Genomic DNA, 27,606 nt, shown 5'->3' on the forward strand with positions numbered 1-27,606 from the left:
TTCCTTTCCTTTCCTTTCCTTTCCTTTCCTTTCCTTTCCCTTCCCTAGCAATGGTACAGGCATAACAATCTCTTTTTCTTTCAGCTGCTGGTGCCACCACTCTGGTTGAGCACATTGCTTCTGAATTATTTTAACATACACACAGTATTGCTGGTACAACCTATTATTTGTCCAGCATCCAGATGAGTCGTCCTTCCTATTCATTCCAATGTGCATCCTGTGTATGTTTTAGTGCTGTGGGAGGTGTGACCCGAAATGTCCTGATAACAAGTGTATCCACTTTCCTGGAGGCAATACTTCACTACAAAGATATGCTGAGCAGACTAATTGCCATCAACAAGAACATTCCAGGTTTTTCTTAATACCCAGCCTTTATTTTCTTTCCTCCCTCTTTGCTCCAGGTATAGGATGTCAAGCCATCCCAATCTTACCTTTCTTTCCAAACGCATGCATTTGAAGGGTATTCACACTGCAAAAGCATGCTGTCTTGCACCAGCCAAAACTAAAGCTCATTTCTCTGCATTTCCTTATGCATACAGATACTTCCTTGGAATAAATACTGTTTAGCTAATTACTGTTTATTCCTAATTTCACAGTGGAAAGGCTATAAAACATTCTTCCTTGATCTGTTTTAATAAATATTTATGGTAGGTTTTTGCACCTTTGTTCACTGACGTTTAGTGGTTTCCAAATATGAAACAGTCCACTAAGTAATTCATAAAATAAGAAAATTCTTAATAATTCTTTTCTTCTTGCTAAAATTTGCATTACTCTCACAAAAGTAGTTTTCCTACTATTCAGTGGGATTTTGATTTTAAAACTGTTGCAGGTGTTACAGGCAGTTTAGTTCAGATATTTTTGTGCTTTTTTCTTTCTTTAAAATTCAGTTCTTATTTGTTTTTTCTTTGACATGGAGTAGAGGGAGTAGCACTTAGAAGTTGTTCAGAGATCACCTGACCTCATTTCTGTGGTTTGAGTTAATGTACATTTAAATAACTTACTTCGGTAACCACTTCATCTGCTTGAAAATTAAGTTCTGAATAAATGGAACTGTACATGAACACAATGAGGAAATCTGTAGCAAGCTTTATAGGATTTCTTGATCACAGAAACAACATATTATGTACTTTTTTCCCTTAAAATATATATATATATATATATATACACACACACTCTTTTTTCTTGCATTTTGGGGTCCTCTGCCCTTGAATGATGATGGAATGCATCAGTTTTTTGTCCTTTTTATATTGTGTCACCCAAAGCTGCACCCAGTACTACTCAAGGTGAGGCTGCACCAGCACAGAGCAGAGCAGGACGATCCCTTCCCTTGACCAGCTAGCAGTGCTGTGGCTGATGCACCCCAGGACACGGTTGGCCCTTTTGGCTGCCAGGACACTCTGCTGGCTCATGCTCAACTTGCCATTGACCAGAACCCCCAGATCCCTTTCTGTGGGGCTACTCTCAATCCCCTCCCTCACCCCTCAGTACATACAGCCAGGGCTGCGCCTTCCCAAGTGCAGAATCTGACACTTGCTCTTGTTAAACTTCATGTGGTTGTTGATTGCCCAGCTCTCTAATTTGTGAAGACCCTCAAGGCCTCAACCACTTGAGATTATGGTTGCAGCATATCAGTGAAATGTAGTTAAAAATTTGTGAAATAAATTCTAAAATTCACCTTAAAGCAGAATTGCAAACTACAAATCAACTACAGGGGAATGGGAAGGATGCTGGACTCCATGCCATCACTTGTGATTTGTCATTTAATGTAACTGGTGTATCATAACCTAAGTTTCCACTCTGACAAAGCCAGGTAACTCTGTCCTGGGTCTTCTGCCCTTGCAGTCAGAACTTTCTTAAACTGACTTTGTATGCAGCAGCTAAAGCAAAACAGTTGTGGGCTGCGTACCTGACATCGTTCTGCCTGCCTGAAGCCTCTCTCCATGATTTCTCTAAACACACATTAAAGACAATGCAATGAACATCAACTTCTAGAGTTTTTTTCTTTTTAAGAACATACTGATACAGTGCTAGTCCCACATTAAGTTTCCATGTTGAATTTTCTCCTACCGTACACGCTTAAAATCTATTTAATTCCACTATACCACATTGGCCAAACTACTGCAGAAAGCTTATTATATATGCAGCCTTGGAAATCACACCCAAAAGAATTACAGTCTGAAGGCCATGCTCTTTGTGTTGTGACATAGTCAGACACAGCTAACAGGGAAAAGCGCAAACTTATCCCTTCTCTTTAAAATCACTTGTTTTTTCACAGTCTGAGTTTGTGCTGACTCTCCAAATACCCCACAAGAAACTGACTTCAGGCTGTACCTCTGCATATTGTCGTTTGTCCCTACTTATGGGACAAAACCTGAATGCAGCCTTTCCAAACAGAAAATGCATGAATGGAAAGATAAAAATCTTCACAGAAACATCAACGCTGTCTCACCTCCATGGGGACAGCAAAGAGAACAAAGGTTTTTATCCTAAATACACACTTTGAACAGAAAGGAAGTGCTGTAATGACCTTTTGATTTTTTCCCTTTACATACTGTCTGGAAAAGGTACAGAGTATTGCACAGGTCACCTTCTGCTCTTTTTCGTTACCAGGGCTCTACTGCATGGACAGCAGAACAACAAAATTCTCATGCTCAGCTCCGGAGATGTCTTTCATCTGGTAAGTGTAATTCAGGGGCAGGTGAATCAACCTTTGCATAAACCCACTGACCTCAGAGAGAAGGTTACGGTTACATCTGCAACTACTACGGTAGCAGATGTAACAGGAGAACTGTTTCCATTTTTTAGGGCTTAATGTAGGGAATGCCATCCCCCCTTCCAGCTTCTACAGACCTTAGTTTAGCAGGTTGTTTATTTAATCCTAACTAGTCCTGGACTCAAGCCATATCCTTTTGGGTAGGTGAGATAGAAAGCTGAAGGATTATAAAAAGATTATTTAAACTTACTGATATTTACCAAAGCATAAAGATATGCCCTTCCTCTCTTTTCCTCTCTCTGAATTTACTGTTGTTGAAGAAAATGCAAAGTCACAGGAAACATCAACTTTTTAAAAAGTGAATAAAGTTCTCATAAACACTTCAACAGTGCAGTCTTCAACAGAATTCAAAAGATGCGGATGTTTACGTCACAAGTTTAAAGTACCCCATGCTGGCAACATACACTTACCTTCAAAGATCACTGGATTTCTCCTAGAGTTACCAAAATATCAGACCTTCGTAGCTATGAAATACCAGCCTTAATAATGAATTCATGTTGCAATTTGTCCTTTGTGTGAAATAAGTAATTTCTGTAAGTAATAAAGTTAACAATCTAAGATTTAACAACCTATTGAATTCCAGAGCTTAGGATAAATTGCTGTGAGTAGTTTGGAAAGAATTGTCTAAGGCAGGGAAGTACTAGGACTCAGATCTTCCTGTAAGTTGGTCAGCCTTTATTTTTAGCAGTTGTCAATATGTTTTCCCCTTTTGTAAAGGAAGCATAAAGAACTGCCAGTACTTGAAGCTCAACTACTTTATTTACAGGTCCAGTATGATACAAACATGACTGATGATGCCATCCATGCAGTATTCTGTCTAGTCCAGCACCTTCAGCTAGCACGACCTCTACAAAATGCTAATGCTAGATTTAGTCACTGAAGTTGTCGTAGGTTTTTTGATCTCATATTGCCTGAAAAACTGCTCGAGAACTCAGCACTGTAGTGAAAGCACAAGCCACTGTTCCAGATTAAACTCTTAACGCTACTTCTAGATCGACTCTTTGTGGAGTCACACTGTGGTATACAACAGCAGTCCCTGTAAAAATAGCAGCTAAATACTTCCTTTACCTAAGTGCACAAAAAAAGGGATTAATTTGGCACTGCTAAATTAGCACAGACACCTTCACTTTAAGACCATAAAAGCTTCAACTCAAATCCTATCACGCAAACGAAATCAATTCACAGATTAAATCTTCCACCCTGTTTTGTGAACCTCAGCCTGCAGCAAATGTACTATGAGTATGCTGAAAGACTATGCTTTTTTTGAAGAAAAAAAAAAGTAAGAAGCCACGTTAAATAAAGGGGAGGCAAAGGTGGTTAGAACAACAAAAAATTGTAATGTTTAAACAGGAAAAATTGCTTTCATTAAAGCTCCAGTGCACCCAAAAACATTTCATGAGGAGAATGCCAGGGCTGAAGGCTGTAACAGACATTTTGTAGATGATGTTAAAAACCGAAGTGCTTTGAATTTTCTTAAATGCAATCACTGAGGTGACAATTCTTCTATCAAACTCTGACTAAGCATGTGGCTACCTTGAGTAGACCTGAAACCAGCCTTTAAAACAGCTAATCCACAAACAACTAATAGGCCCATCACTCTTTTACTTTAGTAGTCTTTTGTCTATCAATTAAATTTTCCTCATCTCAGCACTTAGAAATTCAGTTCATCTCTGCTGCCCATGAATGTAGGAACAAGGAATGCTAATATGTAGAATCATAAACATACTACACAGGACTGTAAGGAAGATCGCTCCTATTACCATTGATTTCTGCCAACTTTTTTGATCATATCCTTTATTTTCAGCAGTTGTGTATATTATTCTGTTAACACATTCTATATTTTTTCTATGAGTTTTCAGGATGTAGGCAAAATGAAGCATACAACTGCCTGTTGAGTTCCAGATCTGCTATTTCCATTGCTATTCATGTGTCAATTAATGTGAAAGATTAAAACCTAATAAACACACAACAGCACAACAATAGCAAAGGAATAGTCACATGCAAATCCTTTCTCCACTTGCAGTTTCTTCAAACATCATGTAAAACACTGCCATCTACTGTTAGCATCACTGAGTTTTTCAGTACGTATTTTGCATGGTAATGAGCAATACTATTTTACATCATTAGCAAAAGAATAAAGACCTCCCAAACCACACAGTTTCATGAAATCAATCTGAAGGGTAACATCATTCACTATTCCCCTACCCTAAAGCAATGGCTCTACCAGAGAGGAATTCACTCCTAGTTTCAGTATGCCACAGGATCTAAACCTTAATGGTTGGATATTTTGTCATTCTTGCCAAAATACAGCTAAATTATTTCTGCTTAAAAACTGGTCACTTCACATACGGCAGTGTTCTGTTTTATTACCTCATTTCAGATGTAACTACCTTCTATTCTTTCTCCCTTGCCTATTCCTCTTTTAACTTCCTTAAGGAAAAAAGGCAAGTTCCAGAGGAATGGGAAACCAGAAGTATAATACAGCTTGTCTTTTTGGAAGTAAATGACACAAGAGGCTACGACAGCACATCCACTACAGACCAACACTTCTATTTTGTACTGCAGCCTCCAGACCACAGCAAACAGAAAGAACTGCAGGCATTTCATTCTATCTCCAATCTTCTAGCTATGATGCAGAAAATATCAGTGCAGTTGAAAGAGGCTTACTGACATGTATTCACTGCTGGCTATGCTGCACATGGCAGCTGGAGGCAATAGTTTAAAAAAAAAAAAAAAAAGTACTTGCCCTGTTGCCACACACTATGTGAGGGAAAGATTTGATTCAAGCACCTCTTTTTTTGTTTTACACAGTCCAGGTCAGAAAACACAGGGATATGAGATACTGACATCTTTGATACTTAATAAATAGGTTCATTTGGATCTGAAATAGTGTAGTACACTACTGCTTGGCTACCTCATTCCTCTGTGTTGCTACACTTACATCCTACCATGCTAAATCTGCTGCAGATTTAACAGAAGATTCTGCGTACCCCTGTATGGCTGGCTCCAATTAAAATGGCAGTGAACAAAGTTGTATGGTGAGTTCAGTGAGAAACAAATGAGTTTTCTTTAAAAAAAAATAAGATGAATTGATAAGGGCTTAGTAAACCTCACCATAACTTCAGTCTAGGCAAGTCAGATCACTTGTAACTAAGTAAGAAGACACTTTCCTTTGGAAAATGCCTCATTACGTTACTATAATATTGTAATCACAAGATAAACAAAAACAAAATTACTCACAGACCCTGATATCTACAGCAATATCCTGAGGTGAGGTTATGGTTAAATTCTCTTGTTCCACTGTCAACCACAAACTCAAAACCTGCCAACCCTGCTTGTTCAAAGGTGCGAGCCAGAAGAAAAACACTACACACACTTTCCCATCTGCAACACCAGAATAGTTTATTCAACCTTAAGAAGTCTCCAACATTACAGTATTTTAGTGTACAGTTAACAACAACTTCAGAAATCATGCTTTTGGAGCAAAGCAGAAACTTAACAGTAAGCTCCACAAGATGGTTTTCCACTAGTTCAAAGCAGTGTATGATTGATGACAAACTTACAAATATTATCAGGATTAAGAACTGCATTTCACTTGCATTTAGTTTCCAAAAACTCTGGATTGCTAGGAAACAATCTCCGTCTGATATTTATCATAATTAAAAACTTCCTGGCTGAAGTAACACAATTCAGCAGTACATACATATATATATATACACACACACAAACATATATATATAGTTATGTACTTTTTTTTTTTTAAAGGGAACTGTCTCTCGAACTTCTGTGGAAATATTAGTATCTTCCACAAAAGAAGTTCACGATGATATCATAACAAACAGTAAAACTGGTGGTTTTAGTCCATGTTCTTGGCAATAATAATAAAAATTAAAATTTGAAAAACAGTTAAGACAGGTATCTACTGCTGTTTTTCACAGGTCTTATTACCAGATATTATCCTACTGGGGAGAAGTGCATGCTCTCCTCAGGATTCACGCTTTTTCGTTGGTTTATCTAGGTAAGGAGTATTGTCTTGCAGCAGATCCTTCCTGGGTATGAGCACTGTTAAAAAACAAAAAACAAAAAACACAACTATTAGGAATATCATCTTATGGCAAATACTACTTAAAATCATAAAGTTGTTTTAATTTTTACAAACAAAAAATCAGGTTACTAAAAAAAGAATTAAACTTCTGGTACACATACAAGCAGCATCACGGTTAACTATCTAAGACAAAATTATACCGGTTTTACCTTCTGCTAAATAGGATATTTCCTTCACCATTTTCCTTTTAGTAACACTGAAAATATTGTAATAGCATTAATAATTCATAAAAAATGTCAAACTGTTGCAATAGCTTTTAACAAGAGAGTGAATGGCAATTCTAACACTCTTGAGTCAGATTATATTTACTTCAACAATTCCCAAAGTTAACATTAAATTTGGCATAGCCCTCCACTTCAACCTCCTGAAATCTAATCCGTAACAATCATCTTTTCACAGCTGCTTTACAGGCCAACAGAAAAAGAAAATATCAAATGGCAATTATGCCCGCTATATCCTCACAGAACTGCATCACGTCAGGGTTTGTCTAATTACAAGTCACTTTAACCTGTTTCTGATAAGTTCTTTCCATTTAGCTCTTAGAAATCAGCCTGTCTTGTCTTCCTTAGGGGAAGGAGCTGTGTTGTGTTGGATTTGCTCAAGCAGTACAAACTAAAGCATAAACAGCTCAGATCATAATGCTGTACTTCGACTAAGTCAGACATCCGCTGAGCGTATAGCAAACCTGTACAAATGTACACGTGTGCCTGTGTGTAATGACAAACATTCTGTCCCAAGTACACCAATTCCCCGTGTACTGTAAGAAAGACAATTGATTTCCTTAAGGTTATGTTCCTTTTGCCTTTGTGGACTGATAGCAATCCATTAAATGAGTTTCTAAGACCTTTAAATAAACTTGCAGTTCTGTTTCTCTTACAGAGAAAAGACTGATAATTAATTTTATGACAAGTCATATTGATTGATATACACACCTGAAACAGATAACAGAAATTAAAAAAGAGAATTTGATATAAAGTACTGAAAAACACTAAGTACAAACAGATAATGACTGAAAGAACTTTTAAACCTTCCTTTAAAAAGCTAAGTTTTGAACATATGCTATGTACTCAGCACATCAAAAGAATCAGAACATGTAGCATGTGTGATAAAATGTAAACTCGTACCATTAGAAATTAAAATGAAAATAATAGAATGGAAGATGCTGGGTAACATAACTCCTACTGGATAATTTGGGGAAAAAAAAGAAAAAATGTCTAATGTGACTAAAAAGCTCTTAAATGAAAACGTCTTATCTCTAGTAAGGAACGCTCAACCTAATTTACAACTAAATACAAACTTGACTATACACAGCAGACCCAAATTGTTTTTGGAAAGTGTAACATTGCCCTGTGCACTGTTTCTAAAGTTATGACGGCACATAATGGTATCATTTGATTAGGGAAAATGTTCCCCTTCCCAACATTTGTTCTCACTGCCTAAGACCAGAGGTGCAGGATTGCAGAGATAGAAAAACAGCAGATGTAACTAAATCATATATTGTCAGCCAAAATATAAAAAGTTAGAGTCAGAAGATTATGAACTCAAGGAAACAAACTGCAGAAATAGGCTTCTGGAACATATTGTGTTATTAATTATTATTAAGGTCATACAGCTCAAATGCAAGTATTTTACATTTTCACTCCATATAGGCCAATGCACTTTCTATTACAGCAACCTACACATTTTCTAAAATAAACACGTAGCACCTAGAATAAAACACTACAAAAAGTGAACTTTTCAAAGGGGTTCACTTATTATTTGCCAGCTAGCAGCAACTCAAGCAGACACCTTAAGACACACTACAAATTATTTTAAATGTTTTTATCTTAACTTTAGTAACTTAAAGAATAGCTCATTCAGAAGCAAGAGAAGTTCACAATCTCTCTTCCATTCTAAACTAGAAAACAATAAACACATTTTCATTATCCATTTGAAGACAACTGAAAGCTTCTTAAAGTCTACCTATCCTTGAATCTGCAGATGAAAATAACTTTTTTTTCCCCACTAAATCAGCACCAACCATCTCACGTAACACACGACACCATAAAAACAACATAGGAGATAACTGAAATTCTCTTGGCACTGTGAAAGTTACCACAGAGAATAAAAATTAAGGATCAGAAGTTTGACCTTACTCTACTACAACTTTTTAAATCAAAGCTGTATTGGAAATGAATACCTGTTCAATTTACTACTTAAGTGGACTCATATACCTACAGAGGCACTTCCTACAACAAACTTCCCTTCATAAACTAGCTCACAGGTACCAAAAAGCAAAGGGGAGTATAAAGAAGGTGATTATTTTCATCATGTACATGCTTGCTTTAAGTAAAGTTAAAAGATAGCACAGTTCATGAGCCAAAAGATACCACTTCCTTAAACATGCAAGTGCTCCAGGCACTGTTTTTACAGACAAAACTCTGCTTGCAATGTCAGAAAGGAAAAATAAAATTAAGAAGCCCTCTAGACAGCTATCCATAGACTGAACTGAAAGTTAAAGTCCCACTTCCAACTTCTTCCTTTTTTTTAATCTTAGACGTTTTTTCTATACAAAGAGGCAAGGATGGGAACAGCAGTAAAACATACTCAAAAAAAATGGAGCAGCAGCGGAAACCACACCCATTTATAGGCACATACCACACTAGTCATGCTACTCAGCATAAACTGTCACCAAACTATGTGGTGACAATTACTTCAACTCCCTAAAAATTCTGAATATGGTTTCAGAAAATTTCTAATGGCACACTCTCTACTACCAGTGACAATAATACTATAATAAGAGCTATGCTAGAATTGCCTCCATCACAGTCCTATCTGACTAATCCAAGCTGATTCTTTGGAAAGACACAAATGCACTAGAAACCTGCTCAAACAATGGTACTTAGGAACTAATGCTTTGTTACTGTTTTATTTACCACAGTATAAATGTCTGTATATTCTATCTGGAAGGAGATTTACTTTTACTCTTTCTACTACAATATCAAGCTGTACATCTAGTTTCATTTCTGCTTTTTTGTATTTTGACATAGAACATGCTTCTGGCCACAAAGATTTTTTTCATTGCCATGACCTTTACGAATTATTATGTAAAATTAAAAACTTTTTTTTTCTTTCTTTTAGGTGTAAATGTAAATTCCGGCTTCACTGAATACTCTCTGTATAATTAAGCAGGAATATCTACCCACTCCTGACATTTTTAATAGTGTTCATTCTTATTCTGGGAACTCTTAACATAATGCTCTACACTTCTCTAAGCATTCCTGATCTTTTACATGATGACTCACTACCTGTCAAGATTAAATATTTCTCACTTAAATATATATTCCAAACACACATAACACACATGGCTTTCAAACTGTGATGGCTGTTTTGAAATTATTATTTTGTTCTTATTACAGAAATATCAAGTATAGCAAGAAGCAGAGCTTAGACCTATCCAAAACAGAGAAAAAATTAACAGGCAAGAAGCTGCATAATGATAACCTTTGTGTTCATAAGTTCAAATACACCCTATAGCATTTCTTCCTAGATGACGAAGTTTTCCTGGCTAGTACTAGACTCTGAAAGACCTCCATCTACCATGCAAACTTTGTCGTCACCTTTTCTCCAGGAATGCTGTAAAATTAGCTGGGGGCAATTCTATCACTGTATTCTTATGATGTTAAGGGGACGGTGCTGAAAGCCCTGCTAAAGTCAAAAGACAATCAATGCTCTTCCCATGCCCACTAAGTCATCCCTTTCAACACAGAAGGGCATGAAGTTTGTCAGGCATGATTTCATAGATCTTCACTAACTAATCACAGTCACCATTCTGTTCTTAGTATGTTTGGAAACATCTTCCAAGAGAATCAGCTTGCCATCTTCCCAGGAATAAAGGTGAGACTGACCAGCCTGTAGTCTCGCAGGTTCCCTCTTGTCCTTCTTGAAAAGTGTAGTGACATTTCCTTTCTCCAAGCCCCCAGGCAATTTCCCAAATCACCATGACCTTTCAAAGACAGCTGAGCAGCTTTGCAATGACCTTAGCCAGCTCCCTCAGCACTACGGGTGCACTGCATCAGGTCTCATGGATTTTCGTATACCCCACCTGTGTAAGTGTTCCCTAGATTTGTTTGCCTCTACCAAAAGGAAGTTGTTCATGCTCCAGATACACTCACATTGTATTAGAACATGAATTAGTATTTGAATACGAATACATTTGGATTCCATTTTTTGTGATGGTAATTCTGCCGTAGAGACCCTGTTGGCATTCTCTAAACAGCTCTTGTTGCACTGCCACAGCATGCCAGCACTGCCAGAAATGTCTCAAAGCATGCTCTTAAGAAAATGTAAGGTCTTGCATGGATGTATCACTGGCTAAACTGTGCACAGTCCATCAGTGCTGGTCAATTTTTTAAGCACCACCTCTTAAGAGCACAGGAACAGGCAATTCCAAAATACTGGAATTCAAGCAGGCAGGAAAAAAGATCAGCTTGGCTGAGCAGGAATCTTCTTCTAGAGCTTATGCAGAAAAGGAAAGTGTGTGGTCACTGGAAGCGAGGTCTGGCAACATGGGAGAACTACAGAGATGCTGTTTGCCATGGTGGGAAGAAAATCTGTGTGGCCAAAGCTCAGTTAAAGTGGAACCTGGTAAGTGGTGTGGCTGACAACAAAAAGGACTTTTTAAGTATGATAACAGCAAAAGGAGGACCAGAGATAACATAGGTCTATTACTTGATGAGGATGGTCACCTCACAAGCATGGATATAGAAAAAGTAGAGACATTTAATTCATGTCTGTCTTCAACACTGATGATGGGCCCTGGGATACTCAGCCCTGATTTGGAGGACCATGACTGTGGGAATGATAAATTCCCAGCCAACACCAAACTTGTGCAGGATTTGCTGCTCCAGCTGGATGCATGCAACTGGATGTGGCTCAACGGGATTCATCTCAAGTTATTTGGAAAGCTGGCTGATGTCTCATGAGACCTCTCTCCCTTATTTCCAAATGGTCTTGGGAATCTGGAGAGGTCCCAGTCAACTGGAAGCTGGCAAATATCATCCCATTTTTCAAACATGACAAGAAAGATGAACCTGGTAATTACAGGCCTGTCTGTCTTACTTCGGTGCCTGGTAAAATTATGGAAAATATCGTTTTAGGAGTTATTGAAAAACACCTGAAAGACAATGCAGCCATCATGAGTTCATAAGGGGAAAGTCCTGTTTAATTTCCTTTTATAACAAGGTCATTCACTTAGTTGACCAAGGGAAGCCAATTGATGGATTTTTTTTTTTAGTTTATTTTAGCACAGCTTTTGATACTGTTTCTCACAGTATCCTTATGAACAAAACACCCAGCATACAGCTAGACAAGGGAAAGGTTCTTCACCAAAAAGGAGGTTGGGCACTGGGACAGGCTCCCCTGAGCAGTGGTCGTGGCACCAAGCCTACCGGAGTTCAGGAAGCATTTGGACCAAACTCTCAGACTTCGGGTCTGATTTCTGGGTGGTCCTGTGAGGATCCAGGTCTTTGGTCTTAATGATCCTTATGGATCCCTTATAACTCAGAATATTCTATGATTCTAAGTGAAAAGTAATGAAAGGAAGTGAAAAGTAAGTGAACAGTTCTCGCAAGGGAGGGGTGTCAAAAGTAGATTTCTACACATATTTGCCCTGATACCCAAACTTTTCAATGTATTTCTAAATTTCTTGGAAAATGAATTGAACAGTGGACTATTTTTCCAATTATTACCAGCCTGAATAGTTTTTTAATGTAGAGACATTGAACACACACAGGTTACAAAAAAAATGCAAAGAAACTGATGAAGTTTACTTTGACCACTTAAATGATTGTAATGATAATTTTGTAAAAATAAATAAATGTATGCACATGGCAGCCAAAAATGAAATATTCCAGGTTTTCCCATAGCCTGATGACTGCAGTTAGCTCTGAACGCAAAGAGCAACAGAATGATCACAAGCATTCAGTTGTTGTTTCACATAGAAGTTGTTCCATAGATGACGAAAACAAACCAAAGGCAACAAGGGGCTTAAAAAACCATGAGAAGCTTGGTGAAAATGGACAGTGATTCGTAAGCAGGACTTCACTCAAAACATACTACAGTAAGCAATTCTCTATGCATACCACAGTAAATTCTCTGACAAAAACATCTAGATGCAAGAAATTTGCATGGGATGATGGAAGCAAGTACTGATAAAGAAATTAACTAAGGAGAACTAAAACAGAAAACATCCCTGGCTCTGGAAGTGGTGTCCGCTGTAAACACCTGGAAGATATGAAATGCACTTGCTTTGTTCCTACTTTTCTACTGCCATCTACCTAGGATCACTGTAGAATCATTGCCAACACAGTCTAGACGTATCTTTGTCCTTGATCATGAGGGCTATTCTAATGTTAAATGCTTTACCAAACATAAACCTGAAAACAGACGCAATGATTTACAGACACCACTAACTCACAGAATGGCTTGGGTTGGAAGGGACCTCAAAGCCCATCCAGTTCCAACCCCACTGCCATGGACAGGGACACCTCCCACTAGAACAGGTTGCTCAGGGTCTCATCCAACCTGGTCTTGCACACCTCCAGGGATGAGGCATCTCTGGGCAACCTGTGCCAGCACCTCAACACTCTCTGAGTGAAGAATTTCCTCCTACACAGAAGAGAAAGAAAATGACACATACACCTGAAGATTTCTCCTATAATCTACCATACAGCTGTTTGGTGTAAACTGAATCTACTATTTCTCTTCTGTTTGCCTACAAGATTAGCGGACTTCCAAACCAAGAGTCAAAGTTTCAGAATTTGATAGGCCTTTCCATCAAGGTCATAACCGTGTGGCATGTTCCAAGGAAGAATCTGCAACGTAAGTTGTCAGAACAAGGTTTTGGATAGAAAACAACAATCCTGTAAAAAAAAGCTACTCTATAGGCAGCATACACACTGCATTTGTTAATTCTGCTCACACACCTTCTACCTATTTAGCAGAGCAAAAACCTAGAGAAAAAATTGTGGTTAATTCCTTCAGACATACACTGACTGATTAGCCAGTACATGCAGCTTGACTTGCTAACTATTTGCTGTCACTCCTAATGGTTAAGGTACCAATTAAAACTTATTTTTCCCCATGAGGGCATTAAAGGCAGTTTGTGCCTCTTTTCTACCAGCTTGCATATTTCGAAAAACAACAACAAACAAAACCAAAAAACAACTGTGTAGAAAATTTGTACCTTTGAAACTTCTGCTGGTTAAATTACATTATACTATATTATACTGTATAGGCAGAAACAAACAAGAGGCAGACTTCTGCCCTCTCTATCCCTCTAATGAATACATAGAAAACTTGAAAACTAAGCAAACTACAAAATTTTTAAACATCTTTAAGCAAGCAGCTTTACTCACGTATTTTGTTGGAATCTGTGTGCACTGCCTGAATAACGGAAGTTCTGAGGATCACTTCAACATCTGAAGCTATTTTCAGAAGCTAGTAAGGGAAAAAAAAGAGTAATTTAAATAATACACAATTATTCCTGACGGTATTTTCTACACTAGAGAGCTATTCAAATACCGAAGTCAGTCAGTTCTATTATTCAATAGGCTACCTACTATCTATATGTAGCTTTCACTTTGGAGGTCATGGAGTACCACATGAGCTGACATACAAGCTACAGCATGAGAGGAAGGAAACAAGCTCAGTAGCATACAGCAGTATAAGATCTATATACCGAATTAAAACTGCAAAGGAATAAAATATAATGCAATTACCCAAAAAATTAACTATTTTCCAATGATCAAAGATAATCAGTGAATGCCTCAATAGCAAAATTCAAGTACCCTTTAACAAATGCGCAAGCTGGCTCTTTTAACATTCCTGCTCTTGAAATAAGGACTCAAAAACAGAGACAAAATACAACAAGAACACTGAGGGTTAACGAAAAAACAGAGGACCGTGATTAGCAGAGGCATTAATATTTGGCAAAAAGCCCAGAATTCCTTCCCTCATCAAAAGGATAAACAGAGTAATCCTTGCCAATTTTGCTGAGCAATTATCAGAACTGTAGTATTTGTTTGCACGATACCTTCGTCAGAAATAAATGAATTAGCACAAGTGAGTCGCTCTGGGAGACATGCCTACACTAGGAAGTAGTGCGTACCAACAGGAGAGGCTTTTTGCAAAGTACAAGTTGGAGCTAAGGACTTGACATCTACACAAAATTTCTATGCGCCCTCTCCCTTTCAAAGGGTTTGGACTAAGTATCTTCTGGTTCCCCCTGTGCGAAGTGCATTAGCAGCCAGACTGCATGTTCTTGAAGCACACCTTCCATTTCAGCTTCATCTTAAAGGAATTGTCATGCGCTCTGAGACTGCTTCACAAAAGAAGACAAATCACAGTACGTGGAGACAACCAAGGTAACTTTAAAAGTGCACTCCTGTTCTGAAGTAAAATGCTGTAGATGCAGCGGCATTTCACATTCTAACATTGTAGTTACTCCTACCTCCTTATGTCACTACATATTTTAATATTTGATGTCGTATTAGAAGATATTTCGGCTTTCAACTCTGGCAAAGTAATGAACAGTGGTTGCTCAGCATTTACTTTTGTTAGCTGAACAATAATTCCCCTGGTGATTATGCAAATAATTTTCCAGATTCTTAAGAGTCCTGTAGGTCATTTGATTCAGTTCTTCTGCATTCAAGTCACTTCAGTATATAACACCCAGCTTCTATGATGTTCTAGGATACTGCAGTTTTGATGAAAGTCAAGAATTTCTTCCACTGACTTCTATAAATCAATGTATCAACTAACCCATATTTAAGAAGTTACATATGTATTTTATTGGTTGCCACTCCTAAAAAACATAGATTTAAAAACTACAGCAAGTATTTTTTCTGTACACCTATCACACACAGAACATACAATTTAACAGAGCAGATACCCAGAACGTAAACACAAAGGTATTACTTCTGGGGCCTGACAACAAGAAGAAATGCTACAAAGTTTGAAAGGTTTAGACTTATTTCTGCAAGGGACAGATGGAAGCACTTTCTTACAACACATTATTGTCAATGTTAGAGCTACACACTAGCACCCAATGAAACTGGAAATGTGGTCCCTTACAAGGCTGAATGATAACGTCTGAATTTTTCCTCCAAATATATACTAATAACTAGAAATAGCTAATAGAGAAGAAGTCTCTTTTCACACCCCAGTGAGTTTTAGAATAATTACTCAGTAAAATGTGTTAAAATAACTGAACAAAGGTAATGCAATGCTCTATTCCTTTCAATGCACCATGAGGAAAGAAGCAAAACAAACAAACAAAAAACAAACAAACAGACAAACAAAAAAAAGCCAAAAAGGCCCAATAGTATAAATAATCTGTCTGAGTTACAATAGTCATGACCATTTGCCTGTTTTCTACCTCCTACAAAAGAAGCCACCTCATTTGTGATCAGGAAGCAAAGTAATTTCCTTGTCTCTGCCAATAACTGCAGATTATTTGTATCTTCTATCTCTTTCTGTGCTTCTCTGCACAACAAACTGAAGAAGAACAAGAAGACAAACTTAAGTGAACAAAGCTCAGGTGTGTTATAAGGAAAACAAATATTTTCACGAAGAATAGCAACATAAAACACTAACATTCATATTGTTCTAAGTTTCAAAATAAGCATATTGAAATACCAGAAGAAGCCTTCTCACTATGTATTGTTGTATGTGCAAAACTCTATGATATACTATGTATAAAAAAAAAAGATCAGTGGAAAAGCCTTTTCTGACTCACCTGGCTTTCATAATGACCCAGTAAGCATTTGTGTTGGTTTAGAGATCTTTTAAGTAAAAGGCTCCCCTTTTTAAAGTATTTTTATTCAATTTGGAAAAAACAAACGAACAAAAAACATGCAAACAGATAAATACCTCATTTATTTTCTCTTCAGATGTCTCATTTTGGTTATTTTTGAATTCTTCATTTATCTTTTGTCTTGCAGCTAAATAAAGTAAGCAAAGTAAATGTGAACAACTGTGAACAAAATCATAATCGTATATTTGTCACTGTCAAAGCTCACAGTCCTACGACCATTATATCTGCCTCAAGGTCGTTAACCTAGCTTATGTCTACATTCCTTTGGCTACCTACTCCTTTCCCCTAAAAGAAAGATGCCATTCCCTTCCTGGTGCACTCAGTCCAGTCTTAATACAAGATTTCCATGGACTTCAGGTGATGTCATATTTTGAGTTGACTGGTACAGCAGCAAAATACAGTGCTTTGATTGCTCGTCTAGCATTATGAGCTTTAAAAAGAACTGACATACAGAGGCCATTACTAAAATGTCAGTTGCTGCAGAAGCAGTGTTTATACCCTGAAGGGCAGCCATACATAAAGAGGATAAACTCCAGCACTTAAACATGCTCTGGTTGGACTGAAGAGAAGGAAAGAAGGAAAAAAACCTTAAAAATTCCCAAAAGACCACCGTGGTTCAATAAAAAGAGATGTTTTCCTTAAGAAGCTTGACTCTAACAGTCAATTTTTTTTTTCAACTTAAAGGATGCCTGTTTATGGACACATACAGGTTTCCCCCAATAATTGTCTACAAAATGTGGAAAGGAATCATGTAATGAAAGATAATTAAGAGTTTTCTCTGTGTATGTTCTTTTGCCTACTCTTTAAGCTCCTTCTCTCTTTCAAGATATGTACATACACATTTCACAAAAGAATGAAAATATCTGAATATAAATTCTCCCCTCTCCAGCTATTTTTCATAAAATGGCATTAATATACCCTCCCTTGCAGCAGCAGTAATGTTTATGTTTACAAGTCAGTAGAAATAAAGAACATTCATGGCTTCATGTTGCCCATCTTCTCTGTATGCTATCACAACAAAGAAGAAGAAAAAATTGAAAGAGCTGCAAAAAATACAGAGAAAGAACAGAAAATAGTTGCTATTTCTCTCAAAAAGACTGTTTGGATGAGACAGAAAGATTACTACTGAAATTACAGTTGCTTAAAATAGGCATAGGCCAATACTGAGAACAAAAGAAGTACTCCCATCTCCTTCCCTTGCATTTTTGGCTCTTGTATCACATACTGGTCTTGAGAGAAGAGTTAGCACAGCTAAATACAAACAGGAGCTGCAGAATTGGCTCAAGTCAATACTAAGCATCATCACCTCCCCTGGAAAAGGGAGTATTATTAGGTCCCTTCATCACTTTTACTCCCTTAGTAAAAAGAGCACAGGTGCAGCAGCATCCCTGTAACATTAACAAAGAAGCCCTATCAAGTCTCCACAGACACGGCAATGACTGTAAGCATCAATCTTACTCAGGCATGTAACACGCAGAAAAGTTCCACAAAAAGGTAGGTAAGCATCCACCACAAGAAATTCTATCTTACCTTCGAGGGCTCTGGTATCATTTTTAAAAACTTCTTGCCGGGTTCTGTGTAGCAATTTAAAAAGCTTCAAAACCTGTCAATACAACATCAATAGGATTAGCTTGTTTGCCAGCAAGATTCTTAGTTAAAACTAGCATGCTGCAATTAACAGCGTTGTGGCTTTCACATTGCTGCCTTTTAGCGTGACATCTAGTATGAAATCAGTATCTGAAACACTTTACCTCAGTTCCTGATCAACTAACTTGCAACCAAAGCAGATGTAAGGAAATAAAATTCCTAGATGGTTCTAGATGTTACAAATCTATCTGAGATGCTAGAGAGTACCAGCAATACACTTCTAAGTAATCATTTGGCATGGTGGGGATATAATCCTGACAGTACTTTCATGCAAGCATATTTATTGTGTAAATACTAAAAACAAACAACAGAACCAGAATACCTGTGCAAGGACTTTCACGGTTACATTACTGGATATTCTCCAATTAAAAAAAAAAAAAAAAAGGATAAAGTATTCTCACACTTAAAAGCCATTGTAAAGAAAGTGAACTTCCAAAGGATCTCAAAATTGTATATTAACTAATTAGAAAAAGTCTTTTTAATTTCTCCCTGTAATACATAGTTCTATAGGTAATACATACTTCTATAGGTAATGGGGCAAAACTAACAAAAAAGGAAGTATTTCTCTAAATGTAACTGCCAGATCAGCAAATAAAAAAATCATTAGAAACGAACACTCAAAAAATTAGGATTTACAATGTAGAGATGACAGATCTTGCTATGGATGTAAAGCAAAAATATTGATAATCATTGCTCACAGGCATGTAATTCAGACTGTTTATTTATACAGACTGTAATGAATTATAGAAACCCTCTGAAACTCCTGACCTCATGTCAATCTGTGACAAGTACCAAAAAAAAAGCCCATTCATGTCACACTTTTTGAAGTTATTTCTAGCACTTTCTCTTATGTTGAGGCACCACTAGAAGGCACAATTATCAGTACCTCACAATAATCTTGAATTTTCTTGAGTTTTCTTGAGTTTTCTCGAGTTTTCTCACAATTAGTATTCCACAAATTTATCAGAAGGAAACAGAGGAAATGCAGGTCTGTAACTGAGAAACGCCTCTCTTATCCATCACTGTGCTTTGTATCTGTAAACTGGAGAAGCAAGCAAGCCTGTCCTCTGGAGGTAAAAGGCCAATGATGGGACAGCAGCCAGTAAATACATCCTAGCAGGGCCCTGGAAAAAGTGCTCTTTTTTTTGGTCTCTCAGTGAGAGAAAGAAGCAGCAAGTGTCTCTGAATCCTTGTACTTCCACCAGATGTCAAGACATTTTTAGATTTTTAATCTCAAGTTCTCATCCCTCTGCTCAGCTGTTCACTTGGCTACATTTTAAGATAATTCATCCAGAGACACAGGAAGAGAAAAAGACAGAGGAGATGAGAGAAAAGCTATGAAACAGTAAAATCCTTCAAACAGTTTAGTACTGCTTCCATAAAATAACACTACCATAAATTTATTGCTATTAAGGGACAACTTATAAAAACCAGCAAGTTCCAACCTTGCTCCACCTCAGTGGAGTAGAGCACTTCATAATTCATGATCAAGTGTCCTGTTGTTGCAGATATACTACGTATGAAATCAGAGAAAGTGGACCCTGCTGACTTACTTTCACTTCCATGCCCTTAAAAATTCACAGCCAACAAAAAGCATTCCCAGATGGCTGAAACTGTGGAAAATAAACCAATACTACTGAGAATCAGCGAGTAACTTTCTTGATCTGTTGATGCGTTTTAGGAGATTTGACGATGCTATTTGGACAGATCATTTGACTATTTCAGTCCCATAATCTTTCACCATCTTTGCAAATAACACGATTACCATTACAAACAGCTTTGAGTCAAACGTGCACGAGTGGCGAAGCCAGAGGAAGCATTTTATGGCTACTTCAAACTCTTGGTTCAACGTTTTTCAGTATTCTTTTTTTTTTTTTTTTCTTTTGGTGGTGGTGTGTGTTGTGCGTGCGCTCTTCACCTCTTACTGCAAGCCCCACCTGGGAAGTTCTTCACCGCACCAGGTCACCCACGGGCCACCGCAGACCACCTGGGGCAGGGGTTCCCGCTGGGCTCACCCGGCCGTGCCCCACAGCCATCCCCTGAAACACGGCACCAGCCTAACCCCTGATGCCGAGCATTAGTAACCCGGACGCCCGGATATAAAGCGCTAGAAGGCGGCTCAAATTCCCTCGCAAGTCCTCCGTAAAGGTGAAAGGTTTGGATACCTACCCCGTCCCCGCTTCTCACCTTTGCGCCTTTATTTATTATTTTAACGCATTTTACCCACTAAACGCCTCCTGCCTCGCAGCTAGCCTCCTTCTTCCACCTCCCCGCGGACAGGAGGAGGCCACCGCTCCCTCGTTCCGCGTCCTCACCCCTCAATTAACGCCCGCAAAATAAGCCATGGCGCACATTATTCGCTCCCAGTCGCTCTTTCGCTATTTCCACCCCCGGGGGCTAACCCGAGGGCCGGGGGCAGCGCGGGACCCCACCGACCCCACCGCCGTCCCCAGTCTCCCGCCGCGCATGCGCGCCGCGCTCACCCGGCCGCGGCTCGCCATGGCGACCGCCCTGCTCTGCGCGCGCAGGGGGCGGAGGCGGAAGGGGCGCGGGGACGGGGCGGGAGCGGGCGGCGACGGGAGCCTGAGGGGAGCCGGAGGGGAACTGAGCGCCCCCTGTCCCCGGCTCCTGAGGGGAAATGGGGGGGCCGTTCTCAAATGTGATGGGCAGCGGCTTAGCGACTGTCTCCTCCAGTTCCCAAACACTTAAGGTGTTTGTCTATAGATACCTGAAAGGAGGCTGTAGCGAGGTGGGGTTGGTCTGTTCTCCCACGTGCCTGGTGACAGGACGAGGGGGGAATGGGCTAAAGTTGCACCAGGGGAGGTTTAGGTTGGATATTAGGAAGAACTTCTTTACTGAAAGGGTTGTTAGGCATTGGAATGGGCTGCCCAGGGAAGTGGTTGAGTCCCCATCCCTGGAGGTCTTTAAAAGACGTTTAGATGTAGAGCTTAGGGATATGGTTTAGTGGAGGACTTGTTAGCGTTAGGTCACAGGTTGGACTAGTGATCTTGGAGGTATCTTCCAACCTAGATGATTCTGTCTTCCCCCAAAAAACCAATGCCCATGATGAGCCCTGGTTCCCTGGAAGTGGCTGACACCTGCTGATGGCACCTGCAGTGCCACATTTAAAACTCTATTTTGTTCATTTAAAAATCATGACTGGGACTAAATAAGAACTCAAAACAATTAACCCTATTTTCATGCCTACCACAATTAGTAGAAAGGAATCCAACCTAACAATGGATAAAATAGGCATGTCTTTTAGGTGGCTTGAACAAGGAGTTATGGTCTTCCACACCAGATTTGCCGTTGATGGCAGATGTCTGGGCCCCACGTGCACTAATACACCTCCGTGGCCTGGGGCCCCCTTCAGCCCCAAGGCCATCAGTCACTGTCCCAGCAATGCCACATCAGGGCCCAGCTCCAACTCCCACAGTCCAGTCCATCCAGGCTCTGGTCAGGCTGCTCCAGGTTCAGCTTCTGGCACTGCTGTGGTTCCCAGATGCACCCTGCCCCACCCAGCCAACTCCTAGCTTGATGGATCTGTCTCAGATACCCCAGCTGGCTCCAAAGGGACCTGCTGCTGGCCAGACCCGAGCCAGTGAGGGAGGCTGGTTGTGCCTCTGGGAGAGCACATTTAAGGAAGGATAAAAAACCTGTTGTGCAGCAGCAGCTGGGAGAGAGAAGTGAGAAAATGAGAGAGAAGCAGCCCTGCAGCCCCCCAGGGGAGTGCAGCAGGAGGCAGGAGGTGCTCCAGGCAGGCAGCAGCAGTTCCCCTGCGGCCTGTGCATGGAGAGGCCCCTCCTGGAGCAGGCTGTCCCCCTGCAGCCCATGGGTCCCACACGGAGCAGATCTCCACGCTGCAGCCCATGGAGAGCCCCCGCAGGAGCAGGCCCCGGGCCGGAGCTGCAGCCCGTGGAGAGGAGCCCACGCTGGAGCAGGGGTCTGGGGGGAGCTGCTGCCCGTGGGGGACCCGTGCTGGAGCAGTTTGCTCCTGGGGGATGGACCCCGTGGTACGGAGCCGTGTGGGAGCAGGGGCAGGCAGGGACCGTGAGGGGGCAGTGATGAAGTGTCAGGGACTGACCGCAGCCTCCATTACTTGTGCCCCAGCACTGTTCTTGGGGAGGAGGTTGAAGATGATGGATGGGGGAAAGGTGTTTTAGTTTGTTATGTTTCTCATTTCTCGTTAGTAATAGGCCATGAATGTCTCTAGTCTCCCTACTCTGAGTCTGCTTTGCCCATGATGATACTTGTTGAGTGACCTCTCTGCCCTTATCTCAACCGTTGAGATCTTTTAATCATACTTTCTCGCCCTTTCCCTTTGAGGAGGGGGAGTTAGAAGAGCAGTCATGGCACTCAGCTGCCCCACGGGGTAAAACCACCCCATGGTGCCCAGGAGCACCTCTGTGCTTTGTGCTAGCAGCCACACGGTCCCTTCCTCAGAAACCCTTGCGAACAGCGCAGGGCCTCCAGGGAGACATTTACAGCAGCTTTTTATTCTCCTGCGAATCCCCACGACACAGACGAGACCCGCTACCAGCACCCAACTCACACCGGGACGCAGTCCCAGGACAGGCTGCGCACGGCGACAACCACAGCGCCCCCCCGGCCGCAGCACGCTCCCCCGCGGCCGCACCCCCCGCCCGGATCGCTCCGCGCCGCATGGCGCTCACGCTCCCGTAGCCCGGCGGGGAGAGGGGCGTGCCCGATCCCCAAAAGACAGGCGAGACTACCAATGGCGAGGCGGGATCGGCTGCGGTGGAGTGACAGCGGGCCAATGAGCGCCGCGGGGGGCGTGGCGAGGGGGGCAGAAGCGCGGCGGGTCGGGCGGGCGGCGGGGCAGGCGGGGGCCGCCATGTCCGACGAGATCAGCAAGGCGCAGGCCGCGCGGCCCGGCGGCGACACCATCTTCGGGAAGATCATCCGCAAGGAGATCCCCGCCAATATCATCTACGAGGACGAGCAGGTGCCGCTCCGCGCCGACCCCGGGGCCTCAGCCAGGGTCTGAGCCGGCTGCCGACGGGCCTCGGCGGGGTTAGGCCAGAAAGGCGGCCTGTATCTGAGGGGGGTACCTTAAATTGGCAGGCGGCGTGGGCTCCCTCTTCTTTTATTTGTTTGTTTATTTATTTAAATGAAATAGCATTGATGGGGGTGTTCTGCTCTTAGAATAAGAGTTTCTGCTCATGGAGTAAGACTGTATCCACAATCCAGGCCGCAGACCCTTATTAAACAACCCGTTTGTGCGTTTGGTAATGATGCGTAGCGTGAAACGGTGCTTTCTGATCAGATCGCAGCGGTGATGCAGCTCCCATGGGCTTTCCGGAGGGTTCGATATGTCCGCAGCTGTCAAAATGTCACCCATAGGATGCTGCTCCGCTTCTGTGGCGAATCTTGAATTCCTTTTATTAACTATACTGAAAACCTTTTTCAAGGTTACAGGGAGAAGGTATTGCTTGAAGGGTTTCAAGGTTACAAGAAGAAAATATTGATTAAAGGGAGACTTGTAATCATTAATCGGCTTGCAGGGAAAAACGTATTAAAAGTACAAAGTCTCTGTGGAAATAAGGTATTATCAGTATTGTTTTAGTCACATCTAAAATAAAAACAATTTGCTGAGGTGGGAATTAGTTTACTGTGCAGTCAGGCTTTCTGCGACTTCTTTTTGTTAGCTATTGCTTCTGCTGTCCATCCCACAAAAAATAATTTGCTACTGGTTTTAGGCTCATTAAACTACTCGAGTCAGTGTACCATTTGCATTCTCTTCTGTGGGTGCTGCTTGAAACAGAAAAGTTGCTTAGGAGATGCTGAATCCAAAGTAAGACGTACATGTAATTATGTGCAAATTAGTTTTACTTTCCAATTCTTTTTTTATCACTTTTCTCTGTTCAGGAGAAACAAGCAATTTACCAAGAGAGGTTTAAAACCAGACCTTTTCTTAAAGGTAGTTTAAGATAGGATCAGTTGGAAGACAAGGTAATGCAATGGCCTTTGTCAAGCTTCAGTTTAACACTGTTCATCTCAGTAGAATTAAAAAATCAGTAGAGTTGGAATTGCACAGGAGATTCATTACTGATTCACAAATAAATGAAAGGATCTAGGAAATGCACATTTTGAAGAATGTTAAGCATGTTACTCCTTGGGCCATAACCAGTAACTACTGCAAGTTTTGCTCTGACGTGTGATGGGTAAGTCAGAGATGCCCTTTCAGCAAGCAGCAGAGTGCACGCGCAGTGTGGGCATCTGCAGATTGTGGTGGCTGCAGCAGCCGGACTGGATTCTGCTGTCAGCTATTTGCCTAAGCAGCCATAGCTCCCTTTTGTCTTTCTCCACCTATTGGAACTTCCTAATTTAATGTAAACATCTGTTTCCTTGTTCTTATTATGTTGCATGTTAAATCCCACTGCTGGAGGTAAATGTTTCCATTGAGTTTTATTTGATACGGTTTAATGAGGTGTTACATGCAGTGTCTGAATTAATTTTTATATTAAATAAACTTAGTTGGGAATGAACTACTTACTATGCACAGTTGTTGATGTTTGGTAAGTGATACCTTTTCCTCAATTGGGGAATATCTGAAGTAGTTCCAGCTTTAATACGTATTTTGAAATAGTATTTCTCTGAAATACGTGGTGTTACTGAGAACAGAAATGTGATATGGCTTCAGCTGCATAACTGCCTTGTCATCTATGACAAAAGCAATATTCAGACATTCGTGGAATATGGTTAGCAACTGTTTGCTATTTGTTTTATTGAACAGAGTGAAATCAGAGAGGGAAATAAGCAGTAACGTACATTTTTTATTGATACGTATCCCATCAACTCCTGTTGTTATGTGGAATTGACAAATCACTAAGTTAATTGCTTGTTAAATTGTTGAGAAGACAACAGCTTTTAAGTAGCACTTTAAAAAATCATTATTCGCTGTTCATGTAAGCAGGTATTTTGTGTGTAGAAATTTGAGTAACATATCACTATAGAAAAACACGTGTCTGTACTTATGCTTAGGCTGTCTGATAATCTGCATACATGTGTGTTCAGTGGGGCATGCTGATTTGCTTAAACTCTTACCTTTCTCTGAAGTAAATTGTTTTGTACCTGTTTGTTCTTCCTCCAGTGCCTTGCGTTCCATGATATCTCACCCCAAGCTCCAACGCATTTTCTCGTGATTCCTAAGAAGCCAATTGTCAGGTTATCTGAAGCAGAAGATTCTGATGAATCTGTAAGTATCGTTGAAGCTTTCTGCTCCCAAACCGTACCTCTATAAATATTTCAGAATTTAGTAGGTTCTCCCACTTTTCCTCTTGACATTAAAGAGGTAGTTTTCTCACACTATAGTTATACGTATGTATAAAACACTATATATTCCTTTGCTTCTAGCTTAGAATTGGAATGGAATTAAGATTTCCCAGTAAAAGTACTGTTTTAAAGCAAAACAAATGCCTGGGTATGGATTTGTAGTGCAAAATACATTGTTGTTTTAGAGTACAGGGAGATGTCTGTTCTCACAGTTTACAGTAAGTAGTACTTTAATATGGAAAACAGGGCTTGGGGTTTTTGGCAGGTGAAAGGTTAGTAAAGGGAGATTAAGCAGAGGGTTCCTGAATACTTTGTTTTTAGCTATATACACTAAATACAGAGATTTTTGTAAGCCTTTTAAAGGTAAGAAGTTTTTTTTTTCACATGAACCAGAAGTTTTTTCACCTCAACTACTTATGTTGCCTGAAGAAGTAAATGGGGGCTTTAACCATGAGACAAATCTAGCTTCTGCATTACTTCTGTAGTCTGTTATCCATAGCTCTTTTTTGCACCCCTCTATATTATGCTTAGTCAGTCTTTGTAGCTTTGCCTGGAAAATGTGAGTTGGCTGACAGCAGTTTGAAGAGCTGTGGCTGAATTTCTTAGAGTTGGCTAACTGACCTCTCTGAATGGTTCTCTGCTCTCATTCTTTCCCTTCTTGCCCTCTCCCTTTTTTGTGTGTGTTTTTTTTTTTCTCCTCCAGCTTCTTGGGCATTTAATGATTGTTGGCAAGAAGTGTGCTGCTAACCTGGGCCTGACCAATGGATTCCGGATGGTTTTGAATGAAGGGCCTGAGGGTGGGCAGTCTGTCTATCATGTACACCTCCATATTCTGGGTGGTCGTCAGTTGGGCTGGCCTCCTGGCTAAGACTTTGTACCACAAGAGATACTGCATGCAAATCACTAGCAAATAGATTTGTTGCCCATCAAGCTAGCCACTGTTAATGCAAATTTTCTTGGGGATATTTGTCTATGAAAGGTAATAAATGCTTAGAACAACATTCGCACAATAAAGATTTAGCATGTGGGAATCATCTGTCTCGTGTGTCTTACTGGTTTGGTTCTGCGAGTTAAAATGTTGGCTCTCTGGAGCGTGAATATAAGTGTGTTTCAGACTGCTGTTAACAATGTTCTGTGGTTAATGATTTGCCCTGAAGATGCAACTGCTTAGCAGTTTTTCATGTCCTTTAGGAAGAAAACTTAAGCTTTTTGAGGGTGGTTTGTAAATATTCATAGGCTGCTGCTACAACTTCAAAAAAGTACGTGAAATTACAAATACGCCATGCAAGGCCTGTTTCAGCAAAGTGCAGTGTGTTGGAAACCTGCCACTCCTTTTGGAGCACTCCCTCAGCCTTTGCTTTATAAGGCCTTTTTGATGTCATCCTTCTTTCTGTTGGGAAAAGATTAAGCAATGGTCTAAATGTCATAGAATCATAGAATATCTGAGTTGGAAGGGACCCACAAGGACCATCGAGTCCAACTCCTCCATTCCCCAAAGGACCACCCAGAAAATCAGACCATGTGTCTGAGAGCGTTGTCCAAACAATTCTTTAATTCCATCAGGCTCAGTGCTGTGACCACATCCCTGGGGAGCCTGTCCCAGTGCCTGACCCCCCTCTGGGTGCAGAACCTTTCCCTAACCCCCAGCCTGACCCTCCCCTGTCCCAGCTCCATGCCATGCCCTCGGGTCCTGTCGCTGTCCCCAGAGAGCAGAGCTCAGCGCCTGCCCCTCCGCTCCCCTCGTGAGGGAGCTGCAGGCCGCCATGAGGCCTTCCCTCAGCCTGCTCTGCTCTGGGCTGAACAGACCAAGTATATTTGAATGTATAACCAGGGTTGCCCCTTTCCAGGTGCAGAATCCAGCACTTGCTCTTGTTAAACCTCATATTGCTGGTGGTTGCCCCACTCCCTAGTGTGTCAAGATCTCTCTGC

At 40.6% G+C, this 27,606-nt stretch overlaps 2 protein-coding genes across 3 annotated transcripts; one reads left to right on the forward strand and one right to left on the reverse strand.

Annotated features, from left to right (window-relative positions):
* Nucleotides 1-6,149: 6,149 nt before the first annotated feature.
* On the reverse strand, nt 6,150-20,968 carry LYRM7 (LYR motif containing 7). Of its 2 annotated transcripts, none has more exons than XM_035310600.1 (5): nt 20,865-20,968; nt 18,265-18,337; nt 16,791-16,861; nt 14,276-14,357; nt 6,150-6,835 (listed from the first exon to the last, which is right to left on the reverse strand). In XM_035310600.1, exons 1-5 carry the CDS (start codon nt 20,880-20,882, stop codon nt 6,759-6,761), a joined length of 321 nt encoding a protein of 106 aa, XP_035166491.1. In that variant the 5' UTR covers nt 20,883-20,968; the 3' UTR covers nt 6,150-6,758. The 2 variants fall into 2 exon arrangements, with proteins under 2 accessions (XP_035166491.1, XP_035166490.1); XM_035310599.1 differs by lacking the exon at nt 20,865-20,968 and adding an exon at nt 20,126-20,164.
* Nucleotides 20,969-23,168: 2,200 nt separating this feature from the next.
* On the forward strand, nt 23,169-26,708 carry HINT1 (histidine triad nucleotide binding protein 1). Its single transcript, XM_035310528.1, has 3 exons — nt 23,169-23,347; nt 25,496-25,600; nt 26,381-26,708. The coding sequence occupies exons 1-3, from the start codon at nt 23,237-23,239 to the stop codon at nt 26,543-26,545; spliced, it is 381 nt and encodes a 126-aa protein (XP_035166419.1). The 5' UTR covers nt 23,169-23,236; the 3' UTR covers nt 26,546-26,708.
* Nucleotides 26,709-27,606: the final 898 nt, after the last annotated feature.

The sequence above is a fragment of the Oxyura jamaicensis genome, chromosome Z, assembly GCF_011077185.1.
Source record: "Oxyura jamaicensis isolate SHBP4307 breed ruddy duck chromosome Z, BPBGC_Ojam_1.0, whole genome shotgun sequence".
Classification (NCBI taxonomy): domain Eukaryota; kingdom Metazoa; phylum Chordata; class Aves; order Anseriformes; family Anatidae; genus Oxyura; species Oxyura jamaicensis.

Excerpts from the sequence above, each read along its gene's own strand:
- HINT1 (XM_035310528.1), top strand. The coding sequence starts at position 23,237 with ATGTCCGACGAGATCAGCAAGGCGCAGGCCGCGCGGCCCGGCGGCGAC. Across the intron at positions 23,348-25,495 it reads TCATCTACGAGGACGAGCAG|TGCCTTGCGTTCCATGATAT; the intron begins GTGCCGCTCCGC and ends TTCTTCCTCCAG. Across the intron at positions 25,601-26,380 it reads CAGAAGATTCTGATGAATCT|CTTCTTGGGCATTTAATGAT; the intron begins GTAAGTATCGTT and ends TTTCTCCTCCAG.
- LYRM7 (XM_035310599.1), bottom strand. The coding sequence starts at position 20,149 with ATGGTAATCGTGTTATTTGCAAAG. Across the intron at positions 18,338-20,125 it reads TAATCGTGTTATTTGCAAAG|GTTTTGAAGCTTTTTAAATT; the intron begins ATGGTGAAAGAT and ends TTGTATTGACAG. Across the intron at positions 14,358-16,790 it reads CTGAAGAGAAAATAAATGAG|CTTCTGAAAATAGCTTCAGA; the intron begins GTATTTATCTGT and ends TTCCCTTACTAG.